The sequence below is a fragment of the Cylas formicarius genome, unplaced genomic scaffold (assembly GCF_029955315.1).
Source record: "Cylas formicarius isolate icCylForm1 unplaced genomic scaffold, icCylForm1.1 PGA_scaffold_6__28_contigs__length_40554024, whole genome shotgun sequence".
Lineage (NCBI taxonomy): Eukaryota > Metazoa > Arthropoda > Insecta > Coleoptera > Brentidae > Cylas > Cylas formicarius.
Window position 1 is genome coordinate 16,322,911 of NW_026844347.1, and position 16,149 is coordinate 16,339,059.

At 34.5% G+C, this 16,149-nt stretch overlaps 1 protein-coding gene across 7 annotated transcripts in view; it reads right to left on the minus strand.

Moving 5' to 3' along the window:
* The window catches only part of LOC132702989 (peroxisomal acyl-coenzyme A oxidase 3-like), a 113,604-nt gene that overhangs the window by 48,572 nt on the left and 48,883 nt on the right, over window positions 1-16,149 (minus strand). For 6 of the 7 annotated variants that reach the window (XM_060671963.1, XM_060671960.1, XM_060671964.1 and 3 more), the window contains one exon: window positions 4,745-4,906. In XM_060671963.1, coding sequence (XP_060527946.1) covers window positions 4,745-4,906 — 162 coding nt within the window. Of the gene's footprint in view, window positions 1-4,744; window positions 4,907-16,149 lie in introns of those variants that run through there. The other variant, XM_060671966.1, reaches the window with a different exon arrangement.

Consider the following 16,149-nt stretch of genomic DNA (forward strand, 5'->3'; position numbering starts at 1 on the left):
GGAGTCCAAAACGTCTTAGTTTTTAACATACAGAATTTGAAGAGGTGATGGCGATTTTGGAGAATTTGAAAATCTGAAGTGTTCTATGTAAATAAGGTACCCTTGTCGCACCTCGCTAGAACACACCGTTTTCAAGAAAAATGCTTTTGAAAATGTAATTACAAATTATTTTTTTATTTTAATGTTTACAATCCAGGTGCAAATAATCACAGCTGGTGGAGAAAGTATTGCGCGAAAGGATACGTTTGGCAGGAAATCAAATTCGACAAAACCTTATCGAAGTTTCACGTGCCTCACATGCGATTAGCCGTAGAACCCGACTTTGCCGTCGCGAGCAAGGCAACGTTTTTGAGCAGCTTCTTTAAAATGTAAAGTTTATAATTTTTATTAGAATAATTAGCTTTACAATTGATAGTTTGATTTGTCTTTCGTTAATAAAAGGATTTATAAGAACAATCCAAGTGAAAACTATTTTTCACCAACGGCGAACAAAATTTAAAGCTAATAATTGACTTTTAATTTTTATTTACCCAGCAACACAAACAAATGAAACGCGTCATTAACTTCCAAGGCTTACTAATGATTATCTGCACCTCGATTGTAAACATTAAAATTAAAAAAAAATCAATTTTTCAAAGAAACTTCCACTTTTTACAAAACTTCTGGATTCCTCCTGTGTTGGTTTTTGCTGAGTCGAAATTGCTGACGTTTCAGTCAAGCTCTGAAGAAGCCAACAGAATGATCGGAGAAACGTCAGCAATTTCGACTCAGCAAAAACCGACACAGGAGGAATCCAGAAGTTTTGTAAAAAGTAAATAAAAAAAAGATAAAATAAGACATTATACGACCCTCTTATTGTAGCCCTCTTTGGTTGTACTAAAAAAAATGGAACTACAAAAAATTAAATAATGTCACAGTAGGAGATTCTTACAAAATCCCAAATGTTGAATACATATTTGATTAACTAAGACATTCTACCTACTTCACTACTCTAGATTTCAGAAATGGATTTCATCAAATAAAATTGAAAGATGAGGACATACCCAAAACTGCTTTCTCAGCTTCATTTGGTCACTATGAATTCATTGGAGTGCCTTTTTGGTTACCAGATTAACCATTTGTCTAAAAATCTCTCAACATCTGCTGTCCGTCAAAGACAAAATTCCATTTGAGGTGCCAGGAGTTTACAGCATTCCATGCATATGCGGCAAAGAATACATTGGAGAGACCGGACGAAAAATTTCAACAAGGCTCAAAGGACACGAAAGAACCTTACGACTAAGAGAAATAAACTCAGCTGTTGCCGAACACACTCATGAAACCGGGCATAAAATTTTATTCGATAAAACTAAAATTCTTGCATGTAATCAGTTATTCTACCAACGAAAAATCCGAGCGTCTATAGAAATCTATAAACAACCTAACAATCTTAACCGCGACTCAGGCTCTATCTGTCACCAATTTGGGAATCAGTCATCCGAGACGGTGTTTATACCCCTCATTCGCGCCCCCCTTTTAGGAAATTTTTCACACGCGTCTCCCGTGTCACCCACCCCTGAAGACAATTGAATACTAAGTTTTAGTTCGTTACATAGAGCCTAAAAAGTTTAGTAACTGTACCAAATTTTATTTAAAAATATCTACGAGTTTAGAAAATAATTACAAAAAATCGCCTTCATCTTTTCAAATTTAACACAATGTATGTTAAAAACTAAGACGTTTTGAACCCTAGTTAATATGAACTCTTATCCTTATTTTGGGTCGCAGAATACGTGGTTAAAATATTAACGTCTAATTTCAAGACAACCTGTATATACAGTCGATAGTTAGTGGCCTTAAAACCTTCCGAGTGGGTTCTTTTTAAAAGACCGAGAAATTAATTAAATATTTTGTTATGAGACCAGTTCTGGAATTTTTAAAAATGGAGTGTGCATAATTAAAAGGCCTAGAGTAATCAGTAAATATCGATATCAAAATAAATAAGAACTAAAAGTTCAGATTTTCACGAAAACGAAAACTGTTTCGACAACACCGTGTCTTTATCAAACATTTGATAATTTGTTATTAAATTTATGACCCACTCAATTTTATTCATAGTTATCACTTTTATAATGTCATTATCCAACACTAAACGACCAATAGTTTTCTACTTAATTTTTGTATATTCACAATTTTGAAAATATAATGGGTGTTTTTTTTTCGATGTATAGAACTTTAAGTTGGCGTTACTGTTCAAGATGGCGACCGATTTAACAGCTGTCAAGTGATTTATTCTCAGTTTGGTTTGGCAATTCATCATGAATAGACTCACGCCTGAACAACGCTTGCAAATAGTGCAATTTTATTTCGAAAATAATGGTTCTGTGCCGAATACGTATCGCGCACTACGTCCATTTTATCGTCGACAAAATCGTCCATTAGAGCAGTTAATTCGATTAACCATGGAACGTTTTCGCACTACGTTTACTCTTATTGATAACTCGCATCCCGAGAGACGCCGTACGGTGCGTACAGAAGAAGCTATTGCTGCTGTAGAGCGTAGCAATGAGGAAGACCCGAATGAGTCCATCCGCCATAGAGCACAGAAATTGGATCTGTATCTATCCACTTTATGGAAGATTTTGCGGGAGGATCTTGGTTTGCGTGCTTACAAAATCCAACTCGTGCAAGAATTCAAGCCAAACGATCATCAAGTAAGGCGTAGATTCGTCGAATAGGCCCAAAACGAGATTGCCGTTGTTCCCAATATTTAAAAGCGAATTTTGTTTAGTGATAAAGCGCACTTCTGGTTGAATGGCTACGTCAACAAACAAAACTGCCGCATTTGGAGCGAAGCTAATCCTCAAGTGTATGTCGAAACACCGTTACATCCAGAAAAACTGACTGTTTGGTGCGCTTTATGGGCTGGTGGAATCATTGGTCCGTACTTCTTCAAAAACGATGATGGCCAGAACGTTACAGTCAATGGTGATCGGTATAGAGCTATGATTACTAACTCTTTCATTCCTGAATTGAATAACCATGATGTCCAAGGAGATGTGGTTTCAACAAGACGGCGCAACATGTCACACAGCTCGTGCCACAATCGATTTATTGAAAGACACGTTTTGTGACCGCCTAATTTCACGTTTTGGACCTGTGAATTGGCCTCCAAGATCTTGTGATTTAACACTGCTAGACTACTTTCTGTAGGGCTATTTAAAGTCATTGGTCTATGCGTATAAGCCACAAACGCTTGACCATTTGGAAGACAACATTCGCCGTGTTATTGCCGATATACAGCCACAAATGTTGTAAAAAGTCATCGAAAATTGGACGTCCAGATTGGACTATATCCGCGTCAGCCGTGGCGGTCATATGGCAGAAATCATATTTAAAATGTAATGCCACAAGATTCTATACATCGAAAAAAAACACCCCTTATAAGAATTTTGTTAAGGCTTAATAATCTGATGACTGTTTTAATGTAGCTTTTGTTAATATAAGTACTTTCGCTTCAACAAACAATTCTTTAGAAGGACATAATTTGTTTTTGAATAATATTTTTTTTAAACACGCTTCTGGCAAATTGCTAGCGGTTGAACAACTGTATTAAACTTTGACGTTGTATCAAAAATTTATGGAATAATTACATTAAGTTTGAAATTAATTTCTGAGGGAGCATGTTGGAATATTAATTAACTTATATAAATTAATTTATGGGTTAGTTGGTTTTAAATCTCTGCCGGTTCGCAATGTTTATGTTTATACAAAAAATAACGAAGGGACTTCGCCACTTATTGCGATAAAACAGGCGAACTACTACTACTTGGAGCTTTTCTTACTCTGAGTAACCCATTCTCCTAAATGAAGGTTTCAATTTGCGCAACGCCTGGTCAACTTGATTAACATATTTTTAGTTAATCAAAAATTTAAGCTTAAATAATTCAAGAACGATCCGCATTCGTTTTTTAAAAGCTTAAAAGAATACTGCAAAAATTATACTATATACTACTTACTATACTATATATTAAACTATATTATTATATTTTATTATACTATATATATATTATTATACTATATATTAAACTTTTGTATTAAAACTTTTTCTAGGTGACTTCCATTAACCCCTACGGGTGGATACGCAAATATAAAAAATAACTCTGTACATAAAAATTAGGTAAAGTAAAAAAGTCGACATAAAATTTGGACCCGAGCGGCGAAAAATTCTTAGTGTCACTTGATCTGTAACAGGCAAACGGTTCGAGAAAGCCAATCTGCGTCCATTTGTCAATTACTCCAATTGCTATGATTCATCAATTGAAAATCCGGATTTAGGGTCAAGGGTTAAACATTTTGAAAGTTGAAAAAATCAAATTAAAAGAATCTATGACAAAAATTAAATAAATACATAAGTTAAGGTTTTCACATAATTCATACAACCCGATGTTGTTTATTGGTTGCAACAAAATTGTGGTCATTTGGTTTAAATATGCAAAAGTGTTGGAATATTTACAAAAATTAACTTATGGTTATAAATCTCTGCAGGCTCGGTATGTTGACGTTTTTAGAAAAAAATGACAAAAATACAAAAACAAGCGTTCAATTTTTTTTAGCTGTACAGAAAACAATGCCCGGTTGTGTTTTACCCTTGTCGAATTATTAGCGGCATTTTAGTTAGGTGGTGGATAATGCCCGTTTCGCTCGAAAAAAAAAAGTTTTCTTAACGATCTTTCTTAATTGAACAAATGCGGCGAGGACATACCTTCCTTTTGTACGACAATTTGGCCGTATCAGGATGCAGGAAATTATACTGGCAGTACTTAAGCAATTGCACGGCCGATTGCCTTTTCATCTCCTCACTGCTGGGCGTCCTAGTCGGCCGTTGGAACGCGGGATCTTGCTCCAAAGTGTTCCATACTTTCATCTACGAAAAAAATAATGATGTCGATAAAGCACATTGGCGGTGAAAAAAATGTAATACATTTTAGGTACTTTTGAGAGGTATCTCAGTTATTTTTATAGATAAAAAGTTGCGATTTTCGCGACAGTGTATATATTTTCTGTGAAATTAAAGATGTCGATAACGAAATTTTTAAGGCGGTTTTGGTTTTTAAGATACAAAGCTAAATTAAAAATATTGCTTTTTCAGATTCTCCTCGTATCTCAAGTACCCAGGCTACTTATCGAAAATGTGGAAACTGTCTCTTATATAACTTTTCATTACCAAACAGGGCCAGGTCAAAATGTTATCAGACCCTACTTTATTTTATTGAACACCTTTTCAAAAATAGTATGCAACTTTTTTCAAAACAAATGCTTGTTTTAATAGAATACCATGAATAGCATTAATAAATAATTGAAAGCTGGATATTGCTAAGGAAGAATGGGATACTTTTTAAGGTTTTCTAATAACAGTAAGTTTGCAACAACACGAATTGAAGCGCGGAAATTCCAAAGGGGTTATGTGCCAATATTACATTTTTTTGATAATCAAGAAAAACTGTTTAAATTTACAGCCATAGTTATAATTGCCGGTGTTTGTAAAAATGAGGCAGATGCAGGTTACTCAATTTTATTACCATAGGTACATATCCTTTTTCTCAGAACATACGGCGGGGCACATACGACTATTCTAACGCAAAATGATGATATATCAAAAAATGGCATATATCCCCTTTGATATTTCCATTCGTCAATTAGTATTGAGAGCCAAGACAAAAAGTTATCAGACCATCCTTTAAATGTTAAATGCTCTTCTACAAACTTGGGAAATATTTTCAACAATGCAATGTTGCCGCGTCAACACGCAGATAGCAATCTCTTTCATAATTGAAATCGTTTGAAAATGATTTATAGTAAATAAAGCACATCACGTTCAGGTGATTCTACCACCTTTTGTAATAAAAATTAACTTATAGACCTGTTTAGCAAACGATATTTTAATTTTTTTTTATTAAACTGCTTAGAGAATATTTACAAATCCTCTGGATTCTCCAGCGTCGGTTGTTGTTGAGTCGAACTTGCTGACTTCGCAACTTCGCAGAATGGTGAGTTTTGATGTATTGAAGTCAACTTACTTTGGTTTATTTCACTCGCGTATAAACTATGCCACCATACCCTGGGGTAACTCCTCTTATGCTATTAAAATATTTAGGATACAAAAAAAGGCACTACGGATAATTACAAATTCAAATTTTAACGAACACTTTATAACTTTATAACGCATTGCCACAATCTTTTAAACTTTTAAACGAAAAACATTTTAAATATAAAATTAAAAGCTTTCTTCTAAGTAAGGGCTATTATAGCGTTGGTGCATTTTTTGAAGAAAACATCGGTAATGACGTGTTGCGGGGCGTTGTGTATTAATTATATTTTAATGATTTATTTTAATGATTGTTATAATTAAATTTATTTTTTATTTGTTGTCCTGTTAGGTTTTATTGTGAAGTTATATACATTCTATATCTAGATTTAGTATATTATGACGTTATATACAATTTTATGTTAGCATATACTTACACATATTTCATTTTAAAAAAAATAGATATATTTAATTTTTTTTCCTTTGTATGACTTGCTACAAAAAATGATATTGTAAAGTAGTCAATAAACCATCTATCTATCTATCTATCCATCCATGATGGTATTCGGCAACTACGGATGACTTTATTTGTCATAGTCGTAAGGCCATTCACGTTCTTTTAGCCTAGTGGATATTTTTCGACCTGTCTCTTGTATTCTTTGCCGTATATGCATGGAATGCATATCTCAAACGAAATTTTGTCTTTGACGGATCGAATATGTTGAGAGATTTCTGGACAAGTTGTAAATCTGATTTTTACGTTGTATTTCTTAGGAACTTTTAATATATAGTCAGTTGTATGTTGAATGTAAGAAAGGACAACAATGGTAAGTGTAGGGTTACTTTTTCGAAGGTTGTGGTGAAGTGTATTTTGTGATGGAACGCTTAATATCTCTAATGTGAAAATTATTAGAGAGGTAAGATGTTTTAATTCTAGTTTATTTCGAGGTATAGTTTTACGGCTTTGTAAACAAAAGAGTTGATAACCGATGATTTTTGGGCAGGATGATGGTGTGAAAATGCATTGAGGTGCAATATGTGTGCATAGGTTTTTTGTAAACAGAATGACCCAATGCTAGGACTGATTTCAATTAAAATCTATTCAATTCATATTAGTTTCTGAATGAGGGCATATAGAGTTTATATGGCTAAAAATATCACGGAGAGAATATTGGTTTGTGAATCTAAAGCTGTCCGTAGAGACGAGAATTTTTAGAGTTATGAGGGGACAGACTTTTTCGCGGCTTCCAAAAAAGAAGAAGCCCTAATAACATATTTAAAATTACGTTCCATAGGTGACGTAGAACCTTTTTTGTGTGCACGTAGGATCCGTCTATAAGAATGTCTTCAATTTTTTCCCGATAGTCAGTTGTGTTCTTGACCACCTTTGTTAGAATTACCGTGTCGGCATTAGCTTTTAGAGTTTTTAGAGCTATGCGTACAGGCTTTGCATATTTTAAGGATTTTTGCGGCTTCAAATCAAATTTTATTAGATGTTTAAAATTGCAATTTGGCATTCAATAAAACTAAAATTCTTGGATGCAATCAACCTTCTACCAAAAAAAAAAAACAACAAAACAATTTTAACTGCAGTTCACCAATAGGAGAATCAGTTATCCGAGTTAATGTTCATGCCCCTCCTTTAGCAGAGTAGAATGCGAGTCAGTTTTAGTTAAGCTTTGAAGAAGCCCACAGTATGATTGGTGATGATAAGTGATGATGTAACCTGGAGAATATATTTTAGCATTTTTACTTCCATAAACAAGCTGCAATAGTAGAAAGAGGCAAATTCGATTCTCACCAATGGGATCCCAAAAGCACTAACGAATATAGGAGTTTGATAGAGAATAGCTCAGGTTAGAGCAAGGTTGGGAATCGATGGGCAACGAAGCGAGCGATTAGTAAACGAGTCATTGACGTATTGACATATTTCAAGATACCTTGACAAAATTAAGTGCAAAACCAAACTCAAAACAAAGTCACTTTAATGTGTAAATACATTTAGCGAGAGATATCAGACATGTTATTACAACATAATTTATTAAAAAAACAAAATGAAAGGGAAAAAAATGCAATAATATAATTAAATTGTGAAATTTTACAAATTATGAAAGTTAAATAGCGACACCAAAGTCAATGAGACACTTGACCTTGAACTTGGGAAACTAATCCATCGATACAAAGACGTAAATAATTTTCCAAACAGTCGTCAGTCAACCTTGTACGCTGTTTTTGTTTATTACCAATCATCATTGAAACAGCAAAACGCACAAATCTTGCGAATTTTCTAAGCTGCGGAAAATGGTCTTCGTCGAGGTATTTTTTGTAGAAATCAAATAACTCCACGTCTTGAAATTTAGATTTTAGCAGCGAATTTTCCTAAATCTCGATCAACTCCAATTGCAAGTTATTATAGTATTTTAATAACAATAAAAATAATAATAAGCACATTTATTGCTGCGTCAAATATACATATTATTACACTACAAAATATTAAATGGTACCAATTTTCAGGTTGCGTAATCACCACAGCAATGATTGAACTGTCAGAACGACGGATTCACAAAGTAGTTTCCTTGTAACAATTGGAAGAAAATGTCTATGACTGTAAATTAACTTTAAATTCCCATGTGCTACAGTCCAAGATCAATCCTAAACTTTTCGATGTATCTGAGTATGGTATAGGAGTGTCATCAATTTTTATAATCATTTTGTTTTTGACATTATGTACCTGTGAATCATTTTATACTCCAGTTATTGCTGGAGTAGCAAATAAATTGAAACAGTCTTCCATGCTTTTCAAATAGCTAAATGTTTTGGAAAATCAATTCAATAGTGACTTGAGTTCTTCAACATATTGCATGAGCAATATTTTCATGCGCAGAGAGTGTGGTGAAATTGGAGCTGTTACCAAAGAGCATCGGTGCCTTACCAGTCGATTTTGTCCTGGAAAGCTTTCAAATAGCTGTACAAATCGTTAGATAACTGTCCTTGTTTTTGAAGTTTCAAATTTCAATCATTCAAATAACGTGTAAGGTCGACCATAAGTCACATATCTATTTGCTACTGGCTTATCTTATATTTGCGTAAAAATTCATTTCTAAGTTCGCAGAATTTTTCCTTTACTTAGTGATCTGACTTCACAATAATATGTGGTACGCCGCTGATATTTCATCCAAAAACGCATTGAACTGACAATGATTAAGCCCTCGACATCAAATAAAATTGATGGTTTTTATCACCACATTCATTCTGGAGTCGAAAAAACTTTAGTTTTGTTGGTCGATAATGCAACGAAGGACTATGATATTATGTTTTTTAACATTTAATTCAATTTTTCCACTCAAAATTCCGATGAAACATTTAGGCAAGCCGACCGTAGAAGGTGCGTAGTTTCTGTGCATACTATTACTAATTTTGATCTTGGCAAGCCAAAACTTGTGAATACTTTTGAACTTGTGAATACCTTTTGAACTTCATCAACACCTGGAATAAATATAACCAATTGAACTGTTCGGACAAATCGATGCTCTCGTCTAATGCTATGGAAAATGATTTAAAACTAGCCATACGGTCAGTCAATGTTGTTTGTACAACGGTTTGTATAGACAATTTTGAACTAACTATAAAAATAGCTTTCACAATCATATTGTGTCCCTAGATTAAGAGACATTTGCTGCTGTTTTTCCAAATTTGCGGTTAGCTTTCATTACTGAAAAGGATTCAATTAAAAGCAAACAGGCTTATCATTGTGCAAGAAAAAAATTAATCTTCAGACCATTTTTCTTGAAACTGCTGCATCTCCTTTCGTTTCTATCCACCAGTAGTATTTTTCCAATTTCGCAATAATATTTTTTTTGCCAAACTTGATAATTAAACATTTTTCAACTAGTGGTAAATCATTATATTTTTTTTTTAAGAAATTGTTTATGTGCATGGACTTTCGCTGGATACTCTATAGCCAAACAAGTGTAAAGGCAGCTCGCTGGATCACAATTCTAAAATTTACCCGTAATTTTCGCAAGTTTCTTAAATGGCATAGATGCGGAAATTGGACAGGGCGAAACCGCTTTAAGACAATCGCCGTAATTAAATATTAAGTAGAAGTTTAATTTAAAATCGCAAATTTCCGTTAACCAGATCCCATAAACTCTAAATCGATTTTCATGAAAAGGACTTTCTTTATATTGGACGAGTAACAGAGAATTGGAGCCTAAATAAAGCGTTCTATTTAACAAATTCGCTAAATTGATCGCGAATTACCGAAATGGTATATTGCCACACGCACCGGTTATGACACGAATATCAACCTGAAACGGCCATTAATAAGGAATTTTTCAAATAAGGTGATTTCATACGGAACCCGTATTATGCGCATGCTCACATGGGAACGAGGTCTAAAATCGAGTCATATCGGTCTATTAGAAGAATGGTCAATACTTTCCGTGACACCGTAGAGCGTGCACACACAGTTTTGGTTGTAATTAGTGATTTTTTAATTTCGTGTGTGACTCGAATAACTTGGATGGGTCACTTCAGTCGAAAGTTCACTTGAAAATTTGGACATACTAAGCAAAACAGAATTTTGCTGATTTAAGGGCAAATTTCCGCTCCAACCAAAATTCCAAATAGAAATAATAAAATGTATAGCTATAAAAAACTGATACGTCTTGAAAATTCCACACATCCACACATCAGGCTGTCGTATCACATTTTGACAAAACAAAGTTTGTTTTGACGTCCAATATGGGATCTAAAGGCAGATTCACGTTTTGAGTATATTTAGTGTTGAATATTTTTTCTTTGGGGATATCGAATGGTTCAGTTTAGCTGTTCCGTCATCTGTTTTAGCCCAAGGCGTAAGAGCGCGTATCTATATTGCATTGCCACTTCATAACTACAAGAAAAGTGTATCCATCTCTTAGAATAAAATTTATTATTAAATATGTTTTTATTACTAAAAAGTCTAGCGTTAATCAGCCTATCAGCAATAAGAGACAACTTCTTTGTTTGTCTGCCTCAATCTTCATCGTGCTGGCTGTTACCCGCAATTATGGAAGTTAATGCAGATGGGAATAAAACTAGGGTCAGGTGGATATTAAAGGACGGAATATTAGGGACGGACTCTCAAAGGTTTTGGTAATAATAATTTTTGAGTATAATCTTATTCAATTACACTAAAAAAAGCAATGGCATTGAATATATACTGGGTGACACAAGAAGGTGGGAGCACTTTATAACAGCTTGAGATAGCGATTTAAAATTTGGAAGGGTTAATATAGGCTGAATGTCCAATTTTTGAGCAGAAAAGACAGTAACTTTTTAATATTTTTTTAAATTTTTGGATTCAGGAGATCATTCTGCGTAAGATAGGGCGGTTTTTCTCATTTTTTTGTTTTTTGAAATGTTTATTCAATTTTTGAAAATTGTGTCTAGGAGGCTGTGACCATCATAAATACTATTTACCGGGACACCTGATCATGGAAAAAATTGTAATTGTAAAATTGTAAAAAAAACAGATACGTAAATACATTTTTATAAAAAAATTCCATTAATGTTTCCGCTCAAACCGGAAGTGCAACCATTGACTTTTTCTTATCACCCGTTTCGGGTATCGTGCCATCACGATCTGTGATCTGTGAGGTCTTTCCATTTCCGCCTGTCTTCAGCGGCTCTAAAACATTCGTTGAGCGATACTTCGGTTTCCTTGACTACATATAGTCAAAAAATTGGATATTCAGCCTATATTAACCCTTCCAAATTTCAAATCGCTATCTCAAGCTGTTTAAAAGTTATAGAGTGTTCCCACATTCTTGTGTCACCAGGTACATTAAATTCTTAGCTAGAAATATCTATACATAATTACATTTTTATTCTAAATGTCTAAATCTAATTCTGTTAAGAAATGTAAAAGTCCTCAATTTTTATAATACTGTACTGAATTTTCCAGCTCTCAATTGGTATGTTATTAATAATATTTTTTATCAAATTCATAAAACTGGGACTTAAAGTAGTAATATTTTTTGCTCTGACCTTTGATTTTACATGATTCCACAAATGTTCTATGGTTTTAAACATGCAATGAGATGGAGGAAGAAGTAAAACAATAGGCTTAGCCTGTTCAGGCTAAACGCCCAGTGAGTAATCTGTAGGGTTCCATTACTAAGGGGTGTTTTTTTTTCGATGTATAGAACTTTAAGTTGCAATAAAACAACGATGGATTATTCGATTGACATGAATTTTATTTATTCGAAAGATAATCTTGTGGCATTACATTTTAAATATGATTTCTGGCATATGACCACCACGGCTGGCGCGGATGTAGTCCAATCTGGACGTCCAATTTTCGATGACTTTTTCCAACATTTGTGGCCGCATATCGGCAATAACAAGGCGAATGTTGTCCTTCCAAATAGTCAAGCATTTGTGGCTTATCCGCATAGACCAATGACTTTACATAGCCCCACAGAAAGTAGTCTAGCGGTGTTCAATCACAAGATCTTGAAGGCCAATTCACAGGTCCAAAACGTGAAATTAGGCGATCACCAAACTTGTCTTTCAATAAATCGATTGAGGCACGAGCTGTGTGATATGTTGCGCCGTCTTGTTGAAACCACATCTCTTGGACATCATGGTTATTCAATTCAGGAACGAAAGAGTTAGTAATCAAAGCTCTATACCGATATTCATTGACTGTAACGTTCCGGCCATCATCGTTTTTGGAGTACGGACCAATGATTCCACCAGTCCATAAAGCGCACCAGTCAGTTTTTCTGAATGTAACGGTGTTTCGACATACACTTGAGGATTATCTTCGCTCCAAATGCGGCAGTTTTATTTGTTGACGTAGTCATTCAACCAGAAGTGCGCTTCAACGATAAACAAAATTCGCTTATGAAAATCGGTAACAACGGCAATCTCGTTTTGGGCCCATTCGACGAATCTTACTTGATGATCGTTTAGCTTCAATTCTTGCACGAGCTGGATTTTGTAAGCACGTAAACCAAGATCTTTCCGTAAAATCTTCCATAAAGTGGATGGACACAGATCCAATTCCTCTGCTCGATGGCGTATGGACTCATTCGGGTCTTCCTCAATGATACGCTTTACAACAGCAATAGCTTCTTCCGTACGCACCGTACGGCGTCTCTGGGGATGCGAGTTATCAATAATAGTAAACGTGGTGCGAAAACATTCCATGGTTAATCGAATTAACTGTTCTGATGGACGATTTTGTCGACGTATTCCGCACAGAACCATTATTTTCGAAAAAAAATTGCACTATTTGCAAGCGTTGTTCAGGCGTGAGTCTATTCATGATGAATTGCCAAACCAAACTGAGAATAGATCACTTGATAGCTGTTAAATCAGTAGCCATCTTGAACAGTAATGCCAACTTACAGTTCAATATATCGAAAAAAACACCCTTTACTAGCCTTTTGTCTATTTTGCGGTAGTTAAAACCCATTTTGCAAGCAACTCTATATTTATATTGATTTTATCTTTTTCTAGCTTTTTTTCCAGTTTATCTAAGGTAGAAACAACTTCGCTTTAATAAAAACAATATATTTTCCATATTATTAGGTCCTGATCACCATTGTCCATACGGTGAGTTTGAAAATCACTACGTTTATTCCGTTTTTTCAGTTCTGCACTATTAATAATATTGAAAGTTGTTTTTTTTTAAGTTTCTTGTTTAATAAGTCCTCTATTGATTAAAGTTTCATAAACATTTTTCACAACCTGTTATATTGTTACATTGTTATATTCCCGTAAAATAACTTTTTCGAAAAGCACAGTAACTATTTAACACTGCCACAAATGATAAACACTCAAGAAATATATTCGAAAGAAAGAAGTATACCTCGTCCACTCCTGCCTTGTCACTCAAGTAAGAATATATTTTTTGTTAATGGCTTTACCCAATAGCAATAGGCAATAACATCGTTAAAGTTTTAGTGGGGAGAGTCCGTCGAAAAATATATTATGCTTGTATTATGCAAATAATAAGAGTATTCAGTATTTTGTTCAATTTCATTGTTTATCGTTGGTTGTTCTCGTAAGGCTTATTATTAAAAAACGACGAAATTAAACAGACTCAGGCAGAAATTTATTTATTTTAAAAATAAAAATATAACTTTTTAACGTTTAAATAAACAGGTTGACAAAAATTAGAAGATGGTTGATTTTTATCAGCAGGGGCACAAGAAGAAACACTTGGAACGAATTTAATATTTTCTGCAATCTCGATCCGCATCAATCACAGCGTGAAGTGTTCGGCTCATGGTCATGAAAGGAGTTATGAAGTTTTCATTAAATGTTCCATACTTCCTGAATGCCTTGCCATAGCTGCTCGCTGTTTTGAGTCATTATATTTCTTTGATACAGCCGTTTCACCATTGTTCCCCAGATGTTTTAGATCGGGTTGATGTCAGAGCTGTTACTTGGCCATGGCAAGGATTCAATGTTGGCATGTCGGAGCAATTGTATAACGACGTTTGCAGTGTCGACAGAACAGTTGTCTTGCTGGAAAATATAATTATTTTTCGGGTAAAGGTGTTCCACACTGGGAACCATAACGTTCTGCTATATTTCGGCAATCGTTTGACCAACAAATATTTTCTCAATCCGCTATACCACTCTCATTCCTCTGGATGAAATTCAATCCCATACATTTACACTGAAATGACCTGAAGCTTTGTACCTGTCGACAAATCGACTGTGGAAACGCTGATTTTCTCCTCTGTATATTCTGATTTCACTTTTTTTTTTAAGACGGAAAGATCTTTTCATCGGATCATATGACTATATCCCAGAAACCGCTGTTCTTGCGCTTGAGCCAAAATAAGTCGTGCTTGCTTCTGTTGGGGAGTATGTGTCTGTTTTTTTGCCGCAGCAGTCCGGCATTTGAGATGCGATGCCTTAATTCTTCGACAAATTATAATTTTACTTCCTGGAAATTGCGACCGAATTCTTGAGTTGTTTGCGCTTTGGAAAGGATCATCCTCGACTATCCGAAGGAGCGCCTGATCTTCTGAGCTACATTGTCTGCCAGATCCCATTTTCCTTTCAAACGTTTCTTTAGACGTTCTATTTCGATGTCAGACTATTCGAGAGGCAATTGAAAAGTACATTCCCTGGTAAGTTAAAAAAAGACAGGGTTGCATATAAGTTAATCAAGTTATAGCTACTTGGAGTTGTCATTAAATTGGGATAAATTTTTGGCCACCCCATATAAGAAGGTTTTTATAATTGGTATATAAAAAATGATCAATACATACATACATATGCACTCGACTTTGATGCAATAATTGAAAATTTCACTGAACTAAATGAAACTAACTATAGCAGTATTATATTGCAAGTGTCCATATGATGATGAGAAAATGCATTTCAGTATCGGTCTGTAAACAGAATGACCCAATGTTAGGTCCGATTTTCAATTAATAAGAATATCTAAGAATGGGAGATTGTTATTAGTTTCTAAAATAATGCTAAAACGTATGTATAGGGTTTAAATAGCTAAGAATATCTCGAGAGGATCTTCGTTTGTGGATCTGAGTCCGTAGAGATGAGAAATTTATGGAGTTATGAGGGGTGACAGACTTTTTCAGGGTAAGAAAGGACAACAGTGCCAAGTGTGGCATTGCTTTCCATAAGATATTTCTGTAAGAATATCTTAAATTTTTTCCAGAAGGTCAGTACTGTTCATGAACACTGTGCAATAGCTTCATCTCTTTTTAAAATTACGATGTCGAAATTAGATTTAAGAGAATTTAGAGCAACGCGTTCAGGATGTGGAATATTAAATTTAGAACGTTTGAATTTTTTAGGATTAGATGTCAGAGATTTTAGGGCAACGCGTTCAGACTGTGGAATGTTAAATTTAGAACGTTTGGATTTTTTAAAGTTTTTTTGCAGATTGAAATCAAATTTTATTAGCTGTTTGAGATGGCAGTTTGACTAGGATAGCCTCGAAGTTTAAAATGATTTCCTTAGTATTGTACGTGGGGCAAGGACCAAGCAACCATTTGCAAGAACTTATTTTTCCATCTCAAAAAGTTGGTTAGTTTTGTTTAGTA